Source organism: Clytia hemisphaerica, unplaced genomic scaffold, assembly GCF_902728285.1.
Source record: "Clytia hemisphaerica strain Z4C2 unplaced genomic scaffold, Clytia hemisphaerica genome assembly, whole genome shotgun sequence".
Classification (NCBI taxonomy): domain Eukaryota; kingdom Metazoa; phylum Cnidaria; class Hydrozoa; order Leptothecata; family Clytiidae; genus Clytia; species Clytia hemisphaerica.
This window is the reverse complement of record NW_027104328.1, coordinates 940,197-967,161: the sequence shown is the minus strand read 5'-3', so window position 1 is coordinate 967,161 and position 26,965 is coordinate 940,197. Positions and strand designations below refer to the sequence as shown.

The 26,965-nt window shown below is 36.0% G+C and overlaps 1 protein-coding gene across 1 annotated transcript in view; it reads right to left on the bottom strand.

Annotated features, from left to right (window-relative positions):
* Nucleotides 1-26,686, bottom strand: part of LOC136817689 (GATOR1 complex protein DEPDC5-like) — a 43,431-nt gene extending 16,745 nt beyond the window's left edge. The window contains exons 1-11 of the mRNA XM_067074003.1: nt 26,432-26,686; nt 25,800-26,089; nt 24,016-24,232; nt 23,064-23,333; nt 21,718-21,852; nt 17,658-17,870; nt 8,374-8,577; nt 5,587-5,736; nt 3,075-3,211; nt 2,232-2,378; nt 28-244 (exon numbers count right to left, since the gene is read on the bottom strand). Of these exons, the coding sequence (XP_066930104.1) occupies nt 28-244; nt 2,232-2,378; nt 3,075-3,211; nt 5,587-5,736; nt 8,374-8,577; nt 17,658-17,870; nt 21,718-21,852; nt 23,064-23,333; nt 24,016-24,232; nt 25,800-26,089; nt 26,432-26,630 (2,179 nt within the window). The 5' untranslated portion in view covers nt 26,631-26,686. The remainder of the gene's footprint in view (nt 1-27; nt 245-2,231; nt 2,379-3,074; nt 3,212-5,586; nt 5,737-8,373; nt 8,578-17,657; nt 17,871-21,717; nt 21,853-23,063; nt 23,334-24,015; nt 24,233-25,799; nt 26,090-26,431) is intronic.
* Nucleotides 26,687-26,965: the final 279 nt, after the last annotated feature.

The following is a 26,965-nucleotide window of genomic DNA, read 5'->3' as shown; positions in this document are numbered from 1 at the left end:
CAACAAATGTATCAAGTTATATTTTACCAAGTTTTAGGGTTGAGTTTGGTAACATTAGATAGCCTCTATCGATCTGCTCCTGTTCATTAGCCGCTAGCAACGTGCGTTCCAGGCTAGATCTGGACTTCTTGGATGACGACATAGTTGTAACAGTCGAATCATCTTTTTCGTCATCTTTGGAAAGATCGAAAAGTTTGTTTCGAGGGTCACTACCGGCTAGTGTAGCCTCTTCGATGCTCCCAGTCTAAAAACAATCGAAAATGAAACTAATAAGTTTAATGTATTCGAGATAAATCGAAGGAGACGGTATAAAGCAAAGTTCATAAGTTGCCAAATTTGCCAACCACTTTGCTCGACGTCTGTTTATGTGAGCAAAGACGATATAGAGTCGTTCATGTTTTGCGTCGACTTCACTTACCGTCGCCCTCGATATCCTCCGGTTCCGATACATAGACTCGCTATTATAAGGTCACCGCACGTATTGTATGGACAAGAAAATGAAGCAATATTATTGGTCAATTTTGATATTACATCATTTCTAACCAATTGAACAACACAAAATTCAACCCTTAACGGCGCAGTCGGTTTTTGAGGGGACTGGTAATGAAGCTATAAGGTAAATCTTTTTTCGGCGAACGGTATTTTAGGGCAGCCTTTAAAAGCATTCTTTATTTTTTTCTTCGTTGCCAGACCAACGCGTTAACGTCGTCTAAATAAAACTTAGCGGTAGAGGGGAGGATATCAAAGTATATAACTATAACGAAACTATTTCCATCAAAAAAGAGAGGTCCTTAATTTATCTTAAATGTTTTTGCCGATGAAGTTTCTACCGATACAGTGTGTCCCAAAAAAGCAATACGTTAAATGCTAACGATTTGTGCGAAATTTTATGACTTATATTTCCAATATCTCCAAAACCTATTGAATCATCTTGGTCAATTAGGAAGGTCGTTCTCTTCGTTTCTTTAAAAAAATGGAGAATTTTTAACAAAAATCAAAAAACATGAGAAAAACAACAAAATTTCAACAACAAACAGCTTCTCCTACTGCTACATCAACCAAAAAAGAAAATGAAAATGGCACCGATCGATGCACAGAAAAGAACTGTATCAAAGATAATGATAATATGAGAATCGAATGTCAAAATTGCAAGAGGACAATACATTATGCATGTACTGGACATATCAATTAAAGCTGTTTCTGAATAAAGGTTATCGAAAGTACCAGTGTATAAATTGCTGTTCAATTGATGAAGAACTGAATAAAAAGATAATCGATCAATCACTGCGTGTCAAAGGCTTCGTTGACAACCAGAAAAATAGTAGCGAAAATGAGAAAAGACTAGGCTGTGTAGTTAAGGAGCTGCAAGCAAGATGTCAAGGATATCTACAGGAGAAGAACCAAGTAACTGAAATAATCAAAACAAAATTTTCCGACTTGGAAACTAAACTCGTAAATAAAATCGAAGAGACAATAATTGCAAAGGAGACTAAAACGGACCAAGAGGAAATTCCTACGAAAAGTTACGCTGAGATGACAAAAACTAACAACGACTTAAACATCACGAACATAAAACGGCTTCTCCGGAGTGAAAAAGTTGAAGAACAAATCGAGGAACAGAGGAAACAATCAAGGGATGCCAACATCATCATCCATGGTGTCAAAGAGGCCGAAAACAAAGATGAGAAAGACTTCGTAGCCAAGCTCCTGAGCGACATCAATATAAATACAGAACCAACGTACGTTTCCCGTATAGGAAAAGAATCTGGTGTGCGCCCAATAAAAGTCGTGTTTAAAGACACACATTTCAAATACAGATTTATGAAACTGTTGAGGGAACTAAAACAACATCAAAAGTACAACAACGTTAGCATAACGGACGACCTAACCAAAATGGAAAGAGAACAAGTTAAAGAGTGGCGAAAAAAAGCGAACGAAATTAATCAAGCGATGTCGGAGAAAGATCATATATTCAGAGTCCGAGGAAGTCCTCGTGACAAACTTTATTTTAAGAAAATATTTTGTAAAAGATCGGTTTAAGAGGCCCAATGAGCGCCTGAAACCGTATTTCTCTTTAATAATAATAATTGACTATCTTTTGATTGAACAGAGAATTCAAATCTTATTTAAACTATTCTAAGCTCAGTTTAAATGAGTTTTGAAAAATTTGTCCGTTTTTTTTGAGGCACACTGTAGACAAAGAAATGATTGGGTGATTAAGAAGAAAATACCTTTGAGTAATTGCCAATAGTGAGGTCATCTAGTGATGAATCTTTCAATGTGTTATTATTATCTTGGTGGCCAGTAGAATTGATAGAGTTTGGTGCAAAAGTGTGCAGCCAGCGGTGTTTGAAAAGCGTAACCGCCGTTGCCATGTCCTTCGGATTTGAAATGAAATCAAAGTTAAAGGATATCATTCAACGAAGTATTTCCTGTCATTTACTTACGCAGAATTTCTTAAAAGGGACATTAAAGTACTGACCAAACCGTATCACGTGCTCTGAATTTTACCCAAATTTTACCAAAAGGATCACATTTTTAAAGGGACATTAAAGTAGTAAAATGTAAACATTGCGCAAACCACGTGCCATTAAGGAGAACAATTAAAATCACGAGTCCAAAACAAACTTGTAAAACAATTGAACAATCAAAATTAGCCAATATTTGGTGTGATTTTTTATTTTGACATGTGACATTTGTTTTGATTTTGTACGGGATACATTTGACTGCATACAGTTTGTTTACAAATTTCGCAAGTACTGTTATGTCCCTTTAATGAGAAACTGATAGCGTTGACAATCTTACCAGTAAAATAAAAAAGTGGTGCAATAGACCTTTTCATAAATTACGTCGCGAACATCACTTGACTCGTATTCAAACAATAACCATGGTGATTATGTCCCTTGAGACATTAAATGATTTTTTTATGAATAGGAAGTAGATATAATAAAATCCGTTAATCGCCATGGCAATAATTTCAAAACGAGGCAAGTGATGTTCGTGACGTAATTTATGAAAAGGCCTATTACGTATTAGCTCTGGTAAAGAGATTACCAGTTACCAAAAGTACTTACCTTAGGTTTGAATGGATTGAATTTGTTGGAGAATCCACCAACACCAGAATTGCTGTCAGATTCTCTTGGCATGGTGATCTGTTCAGCGCTTTTCGTTAAAGTGTCTTCTTTATCGCTCTCCATGGTAAACTTCAAATCTAGCCAGACAGAAAAAGAAAGATACAGCACAGTCTCTTTAACTCGAATGTCTTCTAACCCGAACAAGTTTTCTCGTCCCTTCAGTTAAAAATACAGCAGAGTCTCTTTAACTCGAACCTCTATAACTCGAACTTCTATAATTCGAACAAGTTTTCTCGTCCCTTCAGTTAACAATACAGTACAGTCTCTTTAACTCGAACCTCTATAACTCGAATGTCTCCTTAACCCGAACAAGTTTTCTCGTCCCTTCAGTTAACAACACAGCAGAGTCTCTTCAACTCGAACCTCTATAATTCAAATGTCTCCTTAACCCGAACAAGTTTTCTCGTCCCTTCAGTTAAAAATACAGCAGAGTCTCTTTAACTCGAACCTCTATAACTCGAACTTCTATAATTCGAACAAGTTTTCTCGTCCCTTCAGTTAACAATACAGCAGAGTCTCTTTAACTCGAACCTCTATAATTCAAATGTCTCCTTAACCCGAACAAGTTTTCTCGTCCCTTCAGTTAACAACACAGCAGAGTCTCTTTAACTCGAACTTCTATAATTCGAACAAGTTTTCTCGTCCCTTCAGTTAACAATACAGTACAGTCTCTTTAACTCGAACCTCTATAATTCAAATGTCTCCTTAACCCGAACAAGTTTTCTCGTCCCTTCAGTTAACAACACAGCAGAGTCTCTTTAACTCGAACCTCTATAATTCAAATGTCTCCTTAACCCGAACAAGTTTTCTCGTCCCTTCAGTTAAAAATACAGCAGAGTCTCTTTAACTCGAACCTCTATAATTCAAATGTCTCCTTAACCCGAACAAGTTTTCTCGTCCCTTCAGTTAACAACACAGCAGAGTCTCTTTAACTCGAACCTCTATAATTCAAATGTCTCCTTAACCCGAACAAGTTTTCTCGTCCCTTCAGTTAACAACACAGCAGAGTCTCTTTAACTCGAACTTCTATAACTCGAACAAGTTTTCTCGTCCCTTCAGTTAACAACACAGCAGAGTCTCTTTAACTCGAACTTCTATAACTCGAACAAGTTTTCTCGTCCCTTCAGTTAACAATACAGTACAGTCTCTTTAACTCGAACCTCTATAACTCGAATGTCTCCTTAACCCGAACAAGTTTTCTCGTCCCTTCAGTTAAAAATACAGCAGAGTCTCTTCAACTCGAACCTCTTCAACTCGAACTTCTATAACCCGAACAAGTTTTCTCGTCCCTTCAGTTAACAACACAGCAGAGTCTCTTTAACTCGAACCTCTATAATTCAAATGTCTCCTTAACCCGAACAAGTTTTCTCGTCCCTTCAGTTAACAACACAGCAGAGTCTCTTTAACTCGAACTTCTATAACTCGAACAAGTTTTCTCGTCCCTTCAGTTAACAACACAGCAGAGTCTCTTTAACTCGAACTTCTATAACTCGAACAAGTTTTCTCGTCCCTTCAGTTAAAAATACAGCAGAGTCTCTTCAACTCGAACCTCTTCAACTCGAACTTCTATAACCCGAACAAGTTTTCTCGTCCCTTCAGTTAACAACACAGCAGAGTCTCTTTAACTCGAACTTCTATAATTCGAACAAGTTTTCTCGTCCCTTCAGTTAAAAATACAGCAGAGTCTCTTCAACTCGAACCTCTTCAACTCGAACTTCTATAACTCGAACAAATTTTCTCGTCCCTTCAGTTAACAACACAGTAGAGTCTCTTTAACTCGAACTTCTATAACTCGAACAAGTTTTCTCGTCCCTTCAGTTAAAAATACAGCAGAGTCTCTTCAACTCGAACCTCTTCAACTCGAACTTCTATAACCCGAACAAGTTTTCTCGTCCCTTCAGTTAACAACACAGCAGAGTCTCTTTAACTCGAACTTCTATAATTCGAACAAGTTTTCTCGTCCCTTCAGTTAAAAATACAGCAGAGTCTCTTCAACTCGAACCTCTTCAACTCGAACTTCTATAACTCGAACAAATTTTCTCGTCCCTTCAGTTAACAACACAGCAGAGTCTCTTTAACTCGAACTTCTATAACTCGATCAAGTTTTCTCGTCCCTTCAGTTAACAATACAGCAGAGTCTCTTCAACTCGAACCTCTATAATTCGAATGTCTTAACTCGAACAAATTTTCTTGTCTCTTCATTTAAAAATTAAGTTATAAAAACTATAAAAAGAATACTTTAAAAAATAAGTCAGTTATAAATGTAAACTCTCTGGAAAAAAATCAAATCAAAAACAATGACCAATAGATGATTTTTATCAAATTTTTCTTTTAGATTTATCTAATTCGAAATGTATCAAAAGTAATACACAATTGAAAATTTACTGCCAGCTAATTTGAAATGTACTTTAGTATTATTACTGAAATTCAAAATGAAAAATAAACCACATACCATCAAAAGAACTGGGTCTTCCTGGGTCCTCACTGACACTTCTCAACAGATGGATGTGTGTCTCTTCTTGCAACGAATGTTTCTTTGTCATCCCAGTGAAACTCTTGGAGATTTCTGGGGAATAATTCAACGAATTGTTAGCCATGATACCTGCAGAAAATGAAAAACACACGTTTTTTTATAAGAACATCCAAAACTTTGGAAGCCTTGGGATGTTCCAAAATTTTTGAGTTTTAAGCCTAGAAATGTACTTAACATGTTCTTATTTTCGCCATATTTTAAGTATTTCTGTCCATTTTCTTAATAAATTTGGTGTTTCGAAAAGCCTTAATTAAAATGTTCGTTCTTAACACTTTGACTATCTAAGCCTTATGTTCTTTTATATACTTTGTTCTTATAAAAAAACTTGCATAAGACGCATTGTGTTCTTAAAACTTTTGAAACCGAAGAGCAAAATAAGTTTTGGACAATTTATGGACCTTGTGAGGTCATTATACACACAACTTATGGACTTTGTGGGGACAATATACAAACAATTTATGGACCTTGTGGAGACGTTTTACACACAATTTATGGACCTTGTGGGGACATTATACACACTTAATTTATGGACCTTGTGGAGACATTATACACACAATTTATGGACCTTGTGGGGACATTATACACACAATTTATGGACTTTGTGGGGACATTATACACACAATTTATGGATCTTGTGAGGACATTTTACACACAATTTATGGACCTTGTGGGGACATTTTACACGCAATTTATGGGCTTTGTGAGGACATTATACACACAATTTATGGACCTTGTGGGGACATTATACACACAATTTATGGACCTTGTGGGGACATTATACACACAATTTATGGACCTTTGTGAGGACATTATACACACAATTTATGGACCTTGTGGGAACATTATACACGCAATTTATGGACCTTGTGGAGACGTTTTACACACAATTTATGGACCTTGTGGGGACAATATACACGCAATTTATGGACCTTGTGGGGACATTTTACACACAATTTATGGACCTTGTGGGGACATTATACACACAATTTATGGACCTTGTGGGGACATTATACACACAATATATGGACCTTGTGGGGACATTATACACGCAATTTATGGACCTTGTGAGGACATTATACACACAATTTATGGACCTTGTGGGGACAATATACACACAATTTATGGACCTTGTGCGGACATTATACACACAATTTATGGACCTTGTGAGGACATTATACACACAATTTATGGTCTTGTGGGGACATTATACAAACAATTTATGAACTTTGTGGGGACATTTTACACACAATTTATGGACCTTGTGAGGACATTATACACACAATTTATGGACCTTGTGGCGGGGACATTATACACACAATTTATGGACCTTGTGGGAACATTATACACACAATTTATGGACCTTGTGGGGACATTATACACACAATATATGGACCTTGTGGGGACATTATACACGCAATTTATGGACCTTGTGAGGACATTATACACACAATTTATGGACCTTGTGGGGACATTATACACACAATTTATGGGCCTTGTGGGGACATTATACACACAATTTATGGACCTTGTGAGGACATTATACACACAATTTATGGACCTTGTGAGGACATTATACACACAATTTATGGTCTTGTGGGGACATTATACACACAATTTATGGACCTTGTGGAGACGTTTTACACACAATTTATGGACCTTGTAGGGACATTATACACACAATTTATGGACCTTGTGGGGACATTATACACACAATTTATCGACCTTGTGGGGACATTATACACACAATTTATGGACCTTGTGAGGACATTATACACACAATTTATGGACCTTGTAAGGACATTATACACACAATTTATGGACCTTGTGGGGACATTATACACACAATTTATCGACCTTGTGGGGACATTATACACACAATTTATGGACCTTGTGGGGACATTATACACACAATTTATGGGCCTTGTGGGGACATTATACACACAATTTATGGACCTTGTGAGGACATTATACACACAATTTATGGACCTTGTGAGGACATTATACACACAATTTATGGTCTTGTGGGGACATTATACACACAATTTATGGACCTTGTGGGGACATTATACACTCAATTTATGGATCTTGCGAGGACATTATACACACAATATATGGACCTTGTGAAGACATTATACACACAATTTATGTACCTTGTGGGAACATTTTACACACAATTTATGGACCTTGCGAGGACATTACACACTTAATTTATGGACCTTGTGGAGACATTTTACACACAATTTATGGACCTTGTGGGGACATTGATACAGCCATTTTACACACATTTTGTAGACGTTGTGGGGAGGTTTTACAGACAATTCTAGGACAATTTGAGTAATTTTATACATATTATGGGGTCGTTTTACAGACTATTTGAGGGCATTTTGAATAACTTTAACAGATGTCTTAAAAACGTTGTGGGGAAATTTTACAGACAATTTGAGGGACATTGCTAGTAATTTTACACATATTTTGAAGACGTTGTGGGGACATTCTTCGTACAATTTGAGGACTTTTAGAGAAATCTTACACACGTAAATCTTAAAGACGTTTAGGGACATTTTATTACAGACAATTTGAGGACAGCGTGAGAGGACATTTTTGGAACATTTCATGGTGAATATAGATAACATGTGGACTTTCGACGTAAGTTTGATTAGACATGAAAAAATGTTCTCGAACTGTCAAAATTAAAAAAGAACATACCACTAGCTCCACTTCCACCTCCAGGACCGGCTCCACTATTACTTCCACTAAGAACACCCATATGTGAATGATGGGTGGCACTTGATGAACGCCCTGAGAGAAGGGCAGCTGATGACGCTTTCGGTTTGGTGTAATCGAAAACACGAGCGTCGAATTCGTCGTAATCTTGGATGTCTCCGTACAGTGGGGAACAGCATTGTAAATCTGGAGAGTGAAAACATTTTTTTTTGATAAACTTATTTCATTAGTGTGCAAAGAGCTGAAGTACAATTTTCGGTCTTTATATGTTTAAATGCTAGAAGGATAAATTTAAAATCTGTTGTACAGAGTATACCAATAGAATCATATATCCATTTGTTAACAAGTAAAAAAAATGCATTACTGTCAGTTTCAAGCTAAGATCTTTAAATGTAAAATCTTTAAATGCTAATATGATTAGCATAGTCCCGTCTGCATGCTTTCAAAAAATGCATCAGTAAACAATTAACAGTTACAAAATATCGAATTCAATATGAAATGAAGCATCGAAAAAATCTGTTGTGTAGCCTTTAAAATACTACCTTATCAATTATACTTTATTTAGTGGATACCTTATCGGCCCTTTTTACGCCAGCCCTAATTTAACGCCGGCCCTTATTACGCCACAGCCTAATTTTGGGCGTACGCCAACAAAGGCCGTTAATAACGCCAAAATTTGTAAAAACGGTTACTTATGCTTCAAATTAGTAAATAATGACTAAAATTTACATCATAATGTCATTTTTCAGTAGTACACTGTTGAAAATTCCATCGAAAATCACCGATTTTTAAATATATTAAATATTTCACTGAAGTTTTAAATATGGAGTAAAACAATGGATAATTTTCGTCTTCAAATCATACCTAAAATCCTTTAAATTGAGAAATAATGATAAAAAATTAACGCCGCTTTTAGGTTAAAATTGAAAAATCTTGGCCCTTTTTACACCGGCCCTTATTACGCCACGAGCCCAAAAATAACGCCAATAAGGGCCGGTGTAAAAAGGGCCGATAAGGTAGGTAATTATGTGCTTAAATTCGGTTGGATGATTAAATCAACCGCAATACGAATAATAATAAGTGTAAAGGCTTGAGAACACGAGAAGTTTTTTTCGCGTTGGTGCAATGCAAAATGCTCCATCCCACCAACACAAGAAAAAAAGTGTGTGTCCCATGGTTTCTTTTTTTGTTTCATGAGACAACAAGCAATATGCTGAATGGACCTACCTGATGATTAAAGTTAGATAGCAATGCGAAAAGAAAAATGAAAAAAATCAGTCAGAAAATATAGCGTTTAGCGAAAATACACAACACAATAAATTCATCATTGATTGTTGATGGGGGGAGAGGGAAGGGTTGTAGGGAAATAATAAATAGGAAGTTCTGGTCGCAAAAATCAGTTTTATTGACAATTGAATCATGCTTGATAATGAGCATTGTTATGAGTAATGTTTTTGTGTGAAAAGCATAGAAATATAAGTAAACTAAAGAGTCGGACTAGGTCATGTTTTGGGCATTGTTAATACGATTCTTTGAGCAAAAAATCAGAAAAAACTAATGAGAAAATCTCGAGAAAATGCCAAAAAAACAGTTTTTCCGGCATATTTCCGGCATTTTCGGCCGGAAATGAATTTTTTTCGAAAATCAGGCTTCGTCACAATTTAGGTATTGACATTTTGCATCAGTGTGCAAAATTTCATGAAAAAATATAAAGTACAGCTCAAAAAATTCAAGAAATACCGTTTTTCCGGCGAAAATCGGCTGTTCCGGTGATTTTTAGAAAGTTCCGGCTTCAAAAATCTATTTTATTGAAAATTTAAACATGCTTGATGGTGGGCATTGCTATTAATAATGTTTTTGAATGAAAAAACAACCAATTATAAGGAAAAAGTTCAATGAAAATCCAGAAAAACGGCGATTTCCGGCATATTTCCGGCATTTTCGGCCAAAAAAAAATTTTTCTCAAAAATCTGACTCGGCCATGTTTTGGGCATTGTTAATACGCATCTTTGTGCAAAAAATCAGAAAAAACTAATGATGAAATCTTGAGAAAATGCCAAAAAACCGGTTTTTCCGGCATATTTCCGGCATTTTCGGCCGGAAATGATTTTTTTTCGAAAATCGGGCTCCGTCACATTTTGGGCATTGCCATTTTGCATCATTGTGCCAAAAATCAGAAAAAACTAATGAGCCAATCCTGAGAAAAGCTGGTAACAGACGGACAGACGAACGAACAGACGGACGGACGGACGGACATCGGTTAATTTATAGGACCTCCGAGGTAGGTCCAAAAAGTAAGGGAAATACCCAAAAGACAATTAGGTAAAAGACGCGTACAGTGGCTGATTTTGTTCCTGGGACAATGGAATGAATCGATTTTGCTCCATTGTCCCAGGGACAAAAGTGAGATTTAACTTTTGTCGGTTGGAAAAAAATGGGGTGGAGGTTAGTGAGATGGATCATGTTGCATTGCACCAACGTGAAAGAAACTTCTCGTGTCCCCAAGCCTTAAAAAGTTATCTGGAGAATAAAAAAGAGGCTTGACTTTTAAGAACAAACAAAGCGTCATTTCTCAGAAATGTTTAAGATGCTGAATAAGCTGAAAGCTTCTTAACCTCCCTGAATATCTTTAGGTCATTGAATTACTTAACCCATTAACTAAGTGTTGCTGGTATGATAAGGAAGCCTACTTTTGACGTTCTTGTACCGTTCTTATCAAGGAGTGCCGAAACTCAGGCCTCTCCATATCAGAAGCAAAAAAACTCATGCATGCTTTTGAAGGAAACGGTAGGCCAATTTCGATGAGCTTATGAGCTGAGAAAGATAAGCTAACAGTATGGAATGAAAATTTGAAAAGGCTTAATAAAGTTTATTTTAGAAATGACAAGTAAAAACATTTTCCAACAAATTGACAAATATAATTGTGCTAAATTAGAATTATTATATAATAAAATACTTTTATTCTAAATTTGAAAGAAAAACACAAAAAACGCTTCAAAAGTCTCCAAATATTTATAACATTGAACGTACAAGCCGCCACTATGCTTCAATGTTCGAAAGCAAAAATGACCGAGAAAAAATTTATTGAAGGATAATGATAATTGTGATGAAAAGAATATTGTTAAAATAAAACTCTTCCCCAGGTCCCAAAAATAGAAATGTAAACAATCACCCATAAAACTTTCACCTAAGAAAATGTGCAAAACTTAAAACAAATCCGTTAACTCGTGTATACCCTACTGTCCTTATCCCTTTAATGATATTTTAATTGAACTGCCTCCAAATGATTATCTTTCTAATCAAGTAGTAGCGAGTTTATGTATTTGCACTTTTGAGGACGGTAAAGTGACTGAAACGATTTTGAAAAACCCGCAGTTTTGACCCACAAATCGAGGAGGGTAAAAGTGCTGATTTATCGTCGTCATCAGCTGATCAGGATCTAAACAAATCAGAAGCTAACCATCTCCGTCGTAGAAAAACGCACATAAATAAGCTCGCTAATGTTATTGTCCAGTCCAATCTATAGTTCATAAAACAGCGTGTTCTTGTTCCAAATCATGTACAAACTTCTTGTACCACTGACAAAACGCACGTCTCCACAAGGACCATGTAAAAATCATAAAGATCAGAGGACTAAGACACGAAACGATGAAGGGGACGAATAAGACAGACCAATACTGCATGCCGAAGATAAAACGACGAGAAATCTTCTCGTAGGCGAAACTGGAGATGTAGTAGATCCAACCACAGATTATTGGCAGAATCATTGCTCCGATTTGAAAAGAAATCTTGATGTCTTGTGATCGTGTACAATTCACCATTGGGATATCTTGGATTCCAAAGATTGCCGATGACTCGTTTATATTCAAATCAGGGTTACTCAGGTTTGATTTCCACATCTTTGGAACATCGTTGCTTTCGATGAAAATGAGATGCTCAGCACTGCCTTCTTCATCCTTCAAATTTTCACCAGAACCATTGACTTCAATCGTACTGGTCAAAGATTGGATATTCTCATTAACACCAGTTTGGATTTTCGTATTTCTGTATTTGAAAGCCGAAAAGATGACAACACAATATGCTCCAACCACGACCAAAAACGGTAGAATAAATCCTAAAACGGCAGTGACATAGAAAAACAGACGATCGTGAGCACCATACGAATATTTGATTCGAATCAAACCACAGATGAGGAGGACAAAACAATAAACCCAGATAAAAACACGAAATCCATTCTTCCGTGCACCAATGTTTGGTTTGCGGACGGCTTTATATCTTTCTAGCGCTAACGCTGCTATGAAAAACATTGCAGCCGAACCAAACACTAGCTCGATTGTTGGTAAAAGGTAATTCTGAACTCCAATGCTAAATTTGTACATGACACCAGATTCGTATAAAATGACCATTGAAATCGTTTGGAAGATGACAAGGAAGTTTACAACTGCCAGATTACGAAGATAGCCAGAGGTGTTTTCACGGTATTTCTTGATCTTCCCAACCATGCTTAGAACAATTGTATTTGTTGCAAGCCCAATAGGTGTTAACACAGAGAGAATAATGATGGTCAACATATCCCAAAGCTCACAGATATGTTTCTGATATCCACTGCAGTGGTTGTCTCCAGAAACCAAAAAGTCCTTAAAATCCATTATATTGTCTGTTACGAAAGAATTCCCAGAGATGTTATGAAGAAACTGTGGAGCCGGATTACAGCAATATTGGTAAAAAAGTTCTTCTTCGGCATTCCAAATTGTTGTGTTGGGACGTTGATCATATAAACCACAGATGTTGTTGATGATACCAGGATGGATTGTCCCTCCTGATTGAATCTGTTTCATGATGTCATTACATGACGTAATGTTCGCCATGTTGAGTTCGCTCTCTAGCTCTTTCTTCTTTTGGTTTTCGATTATTTGTTTTTATTGTTAATCTTTGAGATCAGATCTAAATGATTTAAATACACGCTTTTTTATAAGAATATACTTTATAAAAATATTCATGATGAAATTGGCCTAAAAATTAAGAATATCACAATCATGGAATTTCGAAACTTAAGCTAAGAATGCCATTTTTAGAGCATTTTCAATTATAAATTGCCAATTATCCCCAAGTAAGGTTCACTACTTTCACAAAATGCCATTTTATGCCTTTAGACGTATGTATTAAATGTTAAATCTAATCTGAATTAGGATTCTAACTTAAGAACGCTGTAAGAATATTTTAGGATGGTTTTCCCGAAAAAGTTAAGAAAATCCATCATGAAATGAAAAAACACCATTCTTATAAAAAAAGCGTATAATTAGTTGATTTTGTCAAATTTTTATTGAAGTCGATACCATCAGAATGCTTGATGATTAAAACTATGGAAACTAACAAGTAAATGGGTGAAACTCTGAGCTGTGTACTATTTATAAAAACTTGAGTATTGATGACTTATTTTTTTTGTTAAAACACAAAACAACGTTATCTTTTTTGCAGAGCGCGTGCGCAGAGTAATCAAGATCCACTCGGAGATTACATCAGACCTAAATAATTCTTTAATACTACTTGAATTTACGCCTTAAAAGTTATTGCTAACACTAATTATCCAGACACTGCCTGTAAACTGATAAAAACTCTTTCGAATTTCAATTTATACTGTCTTTTTGCAAAATTCAATCATAAATTATGTTGAATTGTAATTATAGAAACCATTTAATTACTTTCGTAGCTGGCACACAATTTGTTCCGAAGTCCAACAAAACGTTCTAAAGAGGTCGTTTTAACGTTATGGAACCATTTAATTAGTTCAGAAAAAAGATAATTACAATCAAAGATTGTTAATCACATTAATTAAAAAGTATTGAATTTCAGTATTATCTACGAATCTTTTTAAGTTCCATCCGATCTGAGATAGATTTATCAGTGAAAATCTTTTTATCAAGTTACAAAGGATCTGGCAAGATAGTAAGCAAGTCTTAGGAACGTGGTCAGACTCTACCCAAAGGCTCCTCTTTCGAATAGTCTACTCAGGGAGGGCACCTGCTTCCCTCTACCTGAATTGCTCCACTTCCCTTGATCCTCCTGTTTACTTTCCAAGCATATTCAAGCAGGGTACCACTTTGGAATCTATTGGTATGGGATTGAACCAACGGCCTTCTGCACCATACCCGAATGCTCTAACTTTACAGTACAGTGCTTACGATAATAAGGTACAAAATTGTAAAAATATTATCTCTCAATAGTGTTACCTGTTGAATAAAGTCCCCGCAGCCGCAAAGGTATAATACCTTAAAATCAGTTGTGCTAATCCATAAACTTTAATCCCGATAAAGTTCAGCCGTCATTTCCAAAGAAGGAGTTATCAATTATGATAGTGTAGATATACACAAATATCGCATTTTGGAGAATATTTTTGGGCCTACTTGTCCAGCAGATAGGAGTACGAACATGAACTTTGTTTAAGTTTCAAAAAAAATTGGAATAAAATCCGATTTCATCTAACAAATCAGTTAGTCGTTTTATTATACGCGTCAATAAGAAAAAAGTTATACAATTAGTTAATTGGGCACTGTAATGAATATCAGAATAAAAACCTTGTATTTGTACATACTTTGGCACAATACACGTTTTTTTATAAGAACATCCAAACCTTTTTGAAGCCTTTGAATGTTCTTAGCTTTTTGAGTTTTAAGCCTAAAAATGTTCTTAACATGTTCTTATTTTCGACATTTTTTGAGTATTTTTGTGTATTTTCCTAAGAAATAAGAGCCTTTTGGAGTCAGTCCACAAAGCCTTAAAATGTTCTTAAGTTGTTCTTAATATTTTTGCCATCGAAGCCTTACGTTCTCATATAGTTTGTTCTTATAAAACACGTGTAATCCAGGGAAACTTAAATTCTTAGAAATAATGACATAAGCTTCACATAATTTCTAGATAATAGTTCGAGGCCATTACATCGCAGCTGTTTTATAATGAGAGGAAAAAGGCAGTCAATACAAAGGAAGTTGCAAATTTGAAAGTACTTTCAATCATTATCAAACTCTTTAAGAAGGAAGTTTAAAAAAATTGCCAATCTTGAAAGGATTTCAAATGTTTATCAAAGTCCTCCCCAAACAAGTTGTCATATACATACTATCAGAAACAGAAAAATAGCAGGGAAAGCTTTGAAACTATCAAACATGCTAACCGCTCTGGTTCAACTTCAGTATCATTTTCATTACAAAAATCAATAAATACTCTCTCATAGCCCCCCCCCCCACTAATCACTTTTTCAAAAGTTTTCCACCCAGGACATCCTTATTTCAACCTTCATTCCAGCGCTTATTAATTTTTGGGAAAATGATTTTGAAAGTTCCCTCTTGTGTCCTATAATACTGCTGTATTAGCCCCCTTTAGAGGACATTTTTATTCCACCCCCCCTGCTTATTAAGTTTTAGGATTTTTCCAACCCCCCCCCTCGGCTATTAGGTACCCGAGAGTAAGCTTAAGATCTTCTAGTCTAGCTGGTCCGCATTATGTAGCTAAAAGTCGAAAATATCAAGGAAAAACTTTTTGAAAACCACCCCAGGTATGAACAAAAGGATCAAGTGTACCAAATCAGAATATTTAAGTCTCAAGTTTGCCCCAAAGATTTCAGCCTCGTTTTATAGGGCTAAAACTCGTTCCTAAGCCCCTAAAATATTAGATTTGTAGATTATTCAATAGAAATGAAGCAAGTTTTTTGTGGTTTGTTGTCAAAATTGGATGAGAAAGTAAGTTTTTATAATGTACATCATCACCCTCCTCTTCAACACTTTTTGCTTAGAAAAAAGTTGATTTTTTTTCGGGATTTTTGAGGCTGATTCAAATCATTTGAGGGGTCTATCTAACAAATCCTACATTACTAAAAATAGACAAAAGGAACGACAAATTTCATTTTACGTCGTTCATAACCCCAACCGAAAGTGACTGTATCACCCCTACGAATTCATTCCTCTTTGTTTACATCACGGGAATTAACTACATGTGGTTTAAAAGAACGACAAATGTACGCATGCGTGTTATTAATGCAGGAATTGCAAGACGAACCTACTGCTTTGTAGCAAAACATATCAGCCTTGGGAATAACAGGAGAGTAACAGAGGAAGTCTTTTAGAAAAAGGTAATGGGCTGTTCAAAAAAAATTCCATACAGGGGGAACCTTTTCAAGTCAAAACAAAGTTCTTGGAAATGTGTGGATACCCCCTGGAAAATAGCAAAATTTGCAAAAAAGACCCTGGAAAAAATAATTTTCATGTCTTAAAGTGTGGGTGGACGAACTAATATCAGTCGGAAGTTTATGAATAGCTTTTCACCCACTGGAAACACAAAAAAGCACTTCTTTATACCTTCTGGAAATTCTTCTCGGATTACTCCCTGGAAAAATTCGTCCACCCCCTGTATGGTTATAAAATGGAATGGCCCAGTTAGAGGTCCTCTAAGAGGATAATTAATCAAAGTCTTTCCGACATTTGTTAATTTGTTAATCAAACCAACAACTCGAAGAAACTGAGAACTTGATGGATTTCGTAGAAACTTTTCATAAGGAAGGCTTTATCCCAGCTATATCCCCAAGGAAAATGAAACAAAGTATATCTAAAGCGTCTGTCTTTAAGATCATATCCATTCCTAGAGCTAGATTACTATCAAACTTTAGTACAAGTTTAAAGAGCTCGAATGAAAAATGTCTTGGAGTTGACTGTTTGTTTAGTTTAGTTTTAGAGCGTTTTCAAAATACATACAGCTTGAAAGCTCCATCCATTGAAATCGCCATCTTTTTTTGGCGATTTTAATTAATTAATTCTCGAATAAAATAATTTTACGATTAAAGTATAGTGGACAATAGATCTATTGACTTCATGACCTGAGCGCTTCTCTTTTGATAACTATATTGGGCTGTTCCATCAAAAAACCATACAGGGGATGGACGAACCTTTTCAAGTCAAAAATAAATTATTGATAATTTGTCGATACCCCCTGGAAAACGGGCAAATTTTTCAAAAAAACCCTTGGAAAAATCCTTTTCATATCTTAAAGAGACAAAGTAGAGTCAGTCTTTCACCCCCTTGACATTTTAGAATAACTTTTTACCCCCTTGGAAAAATGAAAAAACACCCCCTGGAAACCTTTCTCGGATTACCCTCTGGAAATGCTCCAGGTGGCCCCTGTATGGATATAAAATGGAATGTCCCATTAAGAGGGGTCGGTCGTTTAGAGAAGTTTTGAATATCAAAACATAATAAAATAAAAAGAGAAAAACAACTTACAAATTTCTGAAGGAGGTGGTTTTTCAGGTACCGTCATGCGAGGTACGAATACAGAAGATTTGGAGTCAGGTTTAGAATAATAACTCAAGTTGATCCACTGTGGAACATTATAGGTATCTTCAGTACTCGCCTTGGAAGATTTGGAACAGAATTTGATGAGAGGGACGGCATGGAGAGGCTGCTCACCAAGACAGACAAGATCGATACCAACACCTGATGTTTAAGACAAAGAAATATAAGATGGTTATTAACAGTGCTTTTTTTCTGTGAGACGGAAAATTTCTTGATAGAGATATTTTGGTATACAGTGACACCCGCAGGCCCCACCATGATTGGGGCTAAGAGTCAGAAAATGTTCAGATTTTTTATCCCCTAGATTGGCTAGAAAGGCACTAATATTTGTTAATTAAAACAACTCAAAATGCCTACAGTATCATACAGCGAAAATATATATCTATCTATCTATCTAAAATAGGTTAAAATGAAAATATATGAACGTCATACTATGTATATACAAGGCCATCAGCCATAAACACAGTTTTAATACGATATTTCTTTCTGATGGAATTATTCTAGAGAATAAAATCACTATTTCTTGCTAAAATAACCCTTTCTAACTGAGACGGAAAACTTTGACAACAATTTCTGTGAGACGGAAATCCGTCTGAGACGAAAGGACTTTGATCACTGTTATTAGATTTTCAGTTAGAACGAAAACGCGGCTATTCCAGAGGAAGATGCACATTACGTCTTACTCATCTTTAGGAACCTTTAGCATCTAGGACGGCGACTTGAATGAGGACGTGAAGTAAATCTCAAAATCAAATGGCAAATTTTATCCGATTTTACATAGACTTAATACCACATATATGGACAAAATTGAATCTAGTCAAGTTTTTATAAAATTTTACGTTATAATTCTCTAGGGATTCATATCATTTAAAACTATTGTATTCTTCCTTTACCGTCTTCGTCCCAAAGGCGACGACAAAAAAGAAAATTCACTATTCTCATGAGAAAATTGATATGAAAAGAATATAACCTAGCTGAGATCCTTATATCAACCCTCTGAAGGGCTTTCTTTTTGTTCAATCTTGCCGTACTTTTTCAAAGTCGCCGTCCAAGATGCTAAAGGTCCCTTTTGACTGGATACCACCAGTAGGGACCTAAAAGACCACCGAAACTCATGCCCCATTTTTGATATCATCCGACGAAGTTGGTTCAATCGCAAGCTTGGTCGTTACTTGGCCTCGGGCAATATATTTCTCGTTACAGCCCTAACTAGCCGGTCATTATTGTATTACAGTTATTAAAGTTATTTCATTGATATCTAATCCTATGAGCATCTAGCAAAGAGGGCCCCCACAAAAAAAACGAAAATTGTTGAAAACTTTTCGAAATATTATATCATAAATATCATAGTGTGCAAGGGGGTTCCAGGTCCCACCTGAAAATTCAGGTCCCACCTTATCCTAAAATTCCCACCTTCAGCTCAGACTCCCAGATCCCAGCTAAAAACAAAAAATCTTTTTACTTTTGCTTACCTTATTACACTTATATAACTACTCATGTTATTAACGCGAATTGCTTACCTCGCGTTAATTACAAATGTTTAAACAAAATTCGAGCCGTGGTTATTTTCGAAAACCCTGCCTTTCGCGTTAATAAATTATCGCACTCGTTTTACCCACGTACTTTTACTTGACTAGTTATATGATTATGTAAGTGTAATAAGGTAAGCAAAAGAAAAAAAATCATTCTTTTTTAAAGATATTTATTAGAACATCAAATGACCTGTAATAATAAAAGGAAAAGTTTAGCATGGTAAAAAATTATTTATGAAATATATAAAAAAAATATATCATAAAATCTGAAAATAAGAAATTTTACTTTAACTTTTTCCAAAACACCCAAAGTCCCACCTAAAGAAATTAACTCCCACCTTAACTTGTATCTCCCACCTAAAACCTGGAAAACCCAAAATCCCACCTGAAAATTTTCGACCCAAATCAGCAAGGGGGGGGGCTGGGGGGTTTGCACACTATGATTATCCAATGCCATCTGCTTCATCGTGTATTTTTACAAACCGGCCGAAAATTGTCCCTTTTTGCCTAAACCAGCCATAGGTTACTGTATTTAAAGATTGAAGACGGATGCTATTGACCTGAAATTTTGACAATAGCTAGCTAGGTACTAACGATGCAAGCTTTTAGCAAAAAAATCAGCAAAACCAGGCGAGCAATTATGCTGAAACTTACCGTGGCCCATATATGACATTTTAGTCGTGTTATCAATTTAATCATTAACTGGTAATTCGCTTATTAGGCCACCAGTAGTGATTCGCCACTTAGGTGAATGTTAACTGGCGATTCGCCACTTATCTAATCCTTAACTGGCGATCCACCACTTATCAAATCCTTAACTGGCGACTCAGTACTTGGCCTGCTATTTAACTGGTGATTCGCCACTTATCAAATCCTTAACTGGCGACTCAGTACTTAGCCTGCTATTTAACTGGTGATTCGCCACTTATCAAATCCTTAACTGGCGACTCAGTACTTATCAAATCCTTAACTGGCGACTCAGTACTTACTTAGCCTGCTTATTTAACTGGTGATTCGCCACTTAGCAAATCCTTAACTGGCGACTCAGTACTTATCAAATCCTTAACTGGCGACTCAGTACTTAGCCTGCTTATTTAACTGGTGATTCGCCACTTATCAAATCCTTAACTGGCGACTCAGTACTTAGCCTGCTATTTAACTGGTGATTCGCCACTTAGCAGATCCTTAACTGGCGACTCAGTACTTATCAAATCCTTAACTGGCGACTCAGTACTTAGCCTTCTTATTTAACTGGTGATTCGCCACTTATCAAATCCTTAACTGGCGACTCAGTACTTATCAAATCCTTAACTGGCGACTCAGTACTTAGCCTGCTATTTAACTGGTGATTCGCCACTTATCAAATCCTTAACTGGCGATTTGCCACTTATCTAATCCTTAACTGGCGATTTGCCACTTATCTAATCCTTAACTGGTGATTCGCCACTTATCAAATCCTTAACTGGCGACTCAGTACTTAGCCTTCTTATTTAACTGGTGATTCGCCACTTATCAAATCCTTAACTGGCGACTCAGTACTTATCAAATCCTTAACTGGCGACTCAGTACTTAGCCTGCTATTTAACTGGTGATTCGCCACTTATCAAATCCTTAACTGGCGACTCAGTACTTAGCCTGCTATTTAACTGGTGATTCGCCACTTAGCAGATCCTTAACTGGCGACTCAGTACTTATCAAATCCTTAACTGGCGACTCAGTACTTAGCCTGCTATTTAACTGGTGATTCGCCACTTATCAAATCCTTAACTGGCGACTCAGTACTTATCAAATCCTTAACTGGCGACTCAGTACTTAGCCTGCTATTTAACTGGTGATTCGCCACTTAGCAGATCCTTAACTGGCGACTCAGTACTTAGCAAATCCTTAACTGGCGACTCAGTACTTAGCCTGCTATTTAACTGGTGATTCGCCACTTAGCAGATCCTTAACTGGCGACTCAGTACTTAGCAAATCCTTAACTGGCAACTCGCTACTTAGTCAGCTATTTAACTAGCGGGTCGCCAGTTAAGGATTTGCTAAGTGGCGAATCTCCAGTTAAGGATTTGCTAAGTGGCGAATCTCCAGTTAAGGATTTGCTAAGTGGCGAGTCGCCAGTTAAATAGCTGGCTAAGTAGCGAATCGCCAGTTAATAAATAAATTGATAACAGAACTAAGGTGTCTGTATTGGCCACGGTAAGTTAGACATAAACGGTATACTTCTAACAGGTGTAACAAAATCAAAACAAAGATCATGTCGCGTTGCTTTTCCCCTAAAGCACAGTTTATTACAGGCTGTTTAAAACTAGGTTATCCATGATTTATATAGCGAGCACCTCGCTAAAAACCGGGATTTTTCATCTCGTTAATTGCGTAAAAAACGCGGGTGACGTCTAGAGTATAGGCTATGATTTATAATACTTCAAAAATTATAATACTTCAAAAAGAGTATTATTTACCGTTATCGATGAGCCTGTTTCTTGTTAAAGCAGTGAGTTCTTCATCAACCTCGAAGACACCACTTGTTGGGGTAATGATAAGGGTCGTACAATTCGTCTCTTCCAAATTACAATTGATGTAACCTTTCTCAAATACTACGAAAGAAAATTGATTATACATAGATAGATAGATGAAGCCTTCTGGGGTAGTCTACACAATAGACAGCTCCAGGCTTTTAGGCCTTATGGGCGGCCACTAGTAACCCCCACCGGAAATTCGCTTTTTAGAAAACATAATAGAATTTCAAAGAAGTTTATTAATAAGGATTTAAATTAAAAGAATGTTTAAAACACAGCTGATTGGCTTAGGTTTCGAAACTCTCTATTGTTTCATCATAACCTCAGTGCGCATGCGATGTATCAGGAGAAATACAATATTCAAAACAAGAGCAGTGCGCATATCCCTAAGAGTAAAAGTTTTACGCTCGAAACGAAGGAATTTAAGATGTAGCCTACTCCCTACTGGGGGAAAAGAGAAAAAGATTACAAAAATAAGATAACTTTTTCTACTTGACTAGATTTCGAGTCCCGGGGGTATTGACCTAGACAGCTGAGATGGTGATGTACCGTTGGAGTTAAAAAAATAGACCCTCGAGGGAGAGCTTCGTAAACCAGACCCTAGAAGACAAAATCCGGACACTGGTGAAATTTGGACCCTGCAAGATTTTTTGCATAATCTTTCGTGAGAGCTACATTTAAGGAAGAGATTTTGGCGGGAGTTTATTTGGCGGATGGCCGAAAAAGTTTTTTTCGGAGGGAATTTAATTTGGCGGTTAACTTAAAAGATTTAATTTGGCGGGAATTTAATTAGGCAGATGAAGGGCATTTTTGTCCAAAAAAACTATATTAAAAAAGGAAAAACCTGTTTTAAAGCCTGAAATAGCACACATTTGGGGGAATAAATAAAGCAAATTAGATTTGGCGAGAAATTTAATTTGGCGGATGAAGGAAAAAATTAAATTTGGCGGGAACTTAATTTGGCGAATTTGATTCACCAGATTTTCTTCCCGCCAAAATTTCTTCTTTAATGTATCAGAAATGCCAAGAAAGTGAATCGAAGTACTGGGTAGAAGTTTCTGTAAAGTAGTAAAGTAAGTCTGCAACCGCAATCGGAAGCGACCCAAAGGCTCCGTTTCGATAGTTATCTACCCGAAGGTAGGGGATGGCGCCACTCTTTCTCCCTGGATTGCTCCACTTACCTTTGATCCACCTCTTAATGGCTCAGTATCAAGCAGAGAGGCATCAAGTGCCATTTTGAAAATCTCTGGTATGACCCGGCTGGGGGCTTTCTGTAAAGATCTACTAACCATTCAGAGAAAGGTTGATAGCTTCAAGTAAATTCCCTTCGTGAGCTCTTGAATTGATACCAATTCCTTTGGGGTTTGTCTTATCATCACTGAACGGTTGTTGACACCCAACGTATAGAGGATAACCATGGAAACTGCTTTTCAAGTCCAAAATAACGTTCTGTAAATTATCATGTTTTTCACATTGCCGAATGACTTTGTAGAAATCTTGATAATATCGACCATCGTGACTTCGTAAAACGTCATTTTGTAGTTCAGGTGATAGTTCGTCTGTAATTAGAAATAAAAATGGTACATATGTTGCTTTAATTAAGAGACAATATAGAGGATTGAGCATTCTAAAGTAATTCCTTCGCATTCGATCCTTTTATCATTAAAATCTAGTAAGGTCTCACTCCGAAAGTACCTTTCATAAGAAAACTCGAAAAAAAACATTATCGGCAAAAGCCAGACTACCATTAATGAGGACGATCTACCATCCCAGCTGGCACACAACGTTGTTTCAACGTTCATTTAACGTTATATGGACGCTGTGAACGTTAAATAAACGTTGAAACAACGTTGTGTGCCAGCTGGGATGGCTAAATTCAATTTAGAACGTCATACTATCTACCATAGATTCGGTTCTACTTTTTTCTGATTTACCATGAATCAAGATACTTACTCAGGCTGGACTCAAAAAAATTTTGTTTTCCGTCACTCGACCATAGGCTTTGGAAGTGGGTCGGTCGGAAATGTTTTTTTATTTTGGTCCTTGATAGAATATTTGTCTACATTTTGTAATTTTTGAAGAAAAAAATTCTCTTTGTCAAAATAGCAATAAAAGTTTTTAGGTCGGCAAGTTTAGATAAGAGTCGGTCGGCTGACGGCAAACCAACATTTTTTAAAGTCAAGCCTCGCAGATCTCCATAGATAAAGGTAACTAGTTCACATAATTGACTGAAATCCGTACCTAAAGTTTTAGCAGTATAATATGTCCTTGAGAATAAAACAATAACCACTTGATGATTGCAATTATTTTCTTTGTCTTTCCACTTGTTGAAGAGGTCTTTCAAGAAATACATGATGGCTTTCTCGAAGAACAATTCCCCAGTGTAATCACATTCCCACATCTCAGCACTCATTTGTACGAAGATGTGAAACATGGCACTGGCTGACCTGTAAACAACCTAGAAATAACAAAAAAACACAAACTGTAACCACATGAAATTCCTAGTTGTTCAAAAACCCTTCAATTGAAATCTCTTTACGAAGATGTGGAACATGGCACTGGCTGATCTGTAAACAACCTAGAAATAACATTGATAAACACTAACTGTAACCAAGAAAATTCCCAGTTGTTTAAAGACCCTTTAATTAAAATCTCTTTTCCTCTGTATGTCTTCATAAAACACCCATCCCGTAAGTTGGTCTAATGTTGACATTCCTCATGTAATTCTGACACCCTTCTGAAAGACATGATTAAAAGAAAGGTCGGGGTCAATAATTGAAAAAAAGACATTTTCCTCTCTGACCGTTTATAAGCAAATCCAGCATTCCGATCATTTATTTATTTCCAGCTTTAAAGAAGGGTGGGTGTCAACATAAGATCAACTTACAATACTCGAAATACATTCAATTACTAATACTAAGGTTTTTAAAATGAAATATATTAGAGTATAAAAAAACACAATGAAAATTATATAAATGTAGATTATGAAGATTTTTGTTACAATATAAATATATAATTACTAGCCGGTACCCGGCGTCGCACGCCGGTTAAGCTGTAGCTGAACGCACTAAAAGTCCTATGGATGTTAAGCTGCCTTAAAAAAACGATCAAAAAAAAAATCTCTACAACGTTTAACTCTAACCTTCCCCGGGTGTCTTATCTTTTAACCATATTTGGATCGTGTACAGCCCCCCCCCGTGACATAATTTTTTGTTTAAGTCAAAAGTTATCAGAAAGAGCATCGACCAGTGTCGTTTGAAACGACTCTGCAGGTAGTTAACATAACGACGACTTGAATATCTTTATAAGAAGAAGGAAGTGAACTATTTTTTTCTTATGCTTTATATATCGTCCTTTGAATGCTGTTGTTGTCCACAAACTTTTTGATTTTTATGTTTTGATTTACTTTTGAAATATTCTTTTCTATGAAATGAAATTGTTTTGTTTTGAAAAGAATTCGAATGTCATTAATAAATACGATCGTTAAATACATTCGAAACATTTAAAACAAAAGAAGAGAGAAAAAGGCAACTCTGGGCAGAAATTAAAGTTACTAAAATGTAGATGGGCCTTAAATTTCAAAACAAAGGCTGAATAAAGTCTAAACCAAGCTATATCCGATCTTTTGCAAATGGCGCGAATCCAATAGAACAAACTTGTGGAGCAAGAGACTAAAAGTCATATTTTTAAAACACAAACAAAGCGAAAACGAAAGTGGTGACACACAGACACACAAAGCACCGCTATTAATATATAGATTCTGTTTTAATTTTTTCTGGGTGTATTAAAAAAAAGGATTATGGAGAATTAGGACTGATTGCGCTGAATAACAACTTGATTAATTGTTGATAAAACGTAAAACGGAGCTCTTATATAGTCTTATATAGTTATTGTAATTGAACAGGGCTTTTTTTAATATTTAAAATTTTAAAATAAAATCACAGTTAAAACAAGTGAACTTAGACGGACAAATTTTTTTCATTCGTAGCACTATCCTAAGAAATTGATAATTTGAGCAATGATACCTTTGTAGTTTCACCGACCACACCACAAGCCACTTTACAGCCTCTCATCCACATCTCATTAACTGTACTTCTCATATCCAGAAAATTGGATTTCTGACTGTAATAAATACATGATCCAATCAATGATCGATGAAGTCTCCACGAGTCACCACGTGTGACTAAGTTGTCTTTGAATATGATTTCAAGGATGTCTAGAGTGACGTCATTTTTGTTCACTTTGTTGACAATAACATTTTGGTATTGTTTGAGATTAAAAGAAGTGGCCAAGCTGGATAAGATACTCACTGAACCTAGAAATCCAAGGTTTAGAAGGATAAAACATTATAGACAGTATACTAACAAATTGGGCACAAAAGATAATGAAAATCTGAGAATTTTTATATCAATTTCATAATATGTGTTTCCCCTCTTGGCAGAGCCCAAGACTTTATAATAATGTGAACCCTTGTGTTATTTCAAATTTTGACCTAGCATTACCAGAAAGTATGCGAGGCTGTGTGAGGCCGTCTTAATTGAATAATAAAGCTTTTTTGGAAAAACTTCAACAGCATAACACATGATTGTGTTAATCACAGAATGACAAGCTAAACCTCCGAGGTTTGAAATCAAATATGAAGAAAAAATTGAATCACCTTTCTGTTGGCCAGTGCCTTCTTGCTCTTTTAACTGTTTAACTTGAACTAAAAGGCGGCTATATTCTCCGTCCTCATGGTACACCTCAACAATATCACCAGCCTTCAAGCCAGGGTAATCTTTATATAAGATGATATCATCCGAACTGGAGTTCAAATTGTGAACAGTCAATTTACATGTTATTGCTGTAGAAGCCATGTTTTATGTAGACATTTTCATTTTTTAATTGCATATAATTAATTTCTTTATAACCTATAAAAATGTAAAATATTCGAAGTGTTCTTTAAAGAGCCATGCTAGGCAGTTTTGAACAAGTTTGGTAATATGAACTTCAGTTTGCCTTCATTATTGGATAACATAAACAATAATAAATAACTCAGAATCCAAAATTTAGAGTCCCAAAAATTCAAAATGACAACTTGAAGATAGAAAAGCAAAAACTTTAACCGTTACCCAAGGTTACAAGCAAGACAATACATTTTGGATGGTTGGGAAGATTTAGAGAAAAATGATTTAACCTAAAAAAGAAGAAT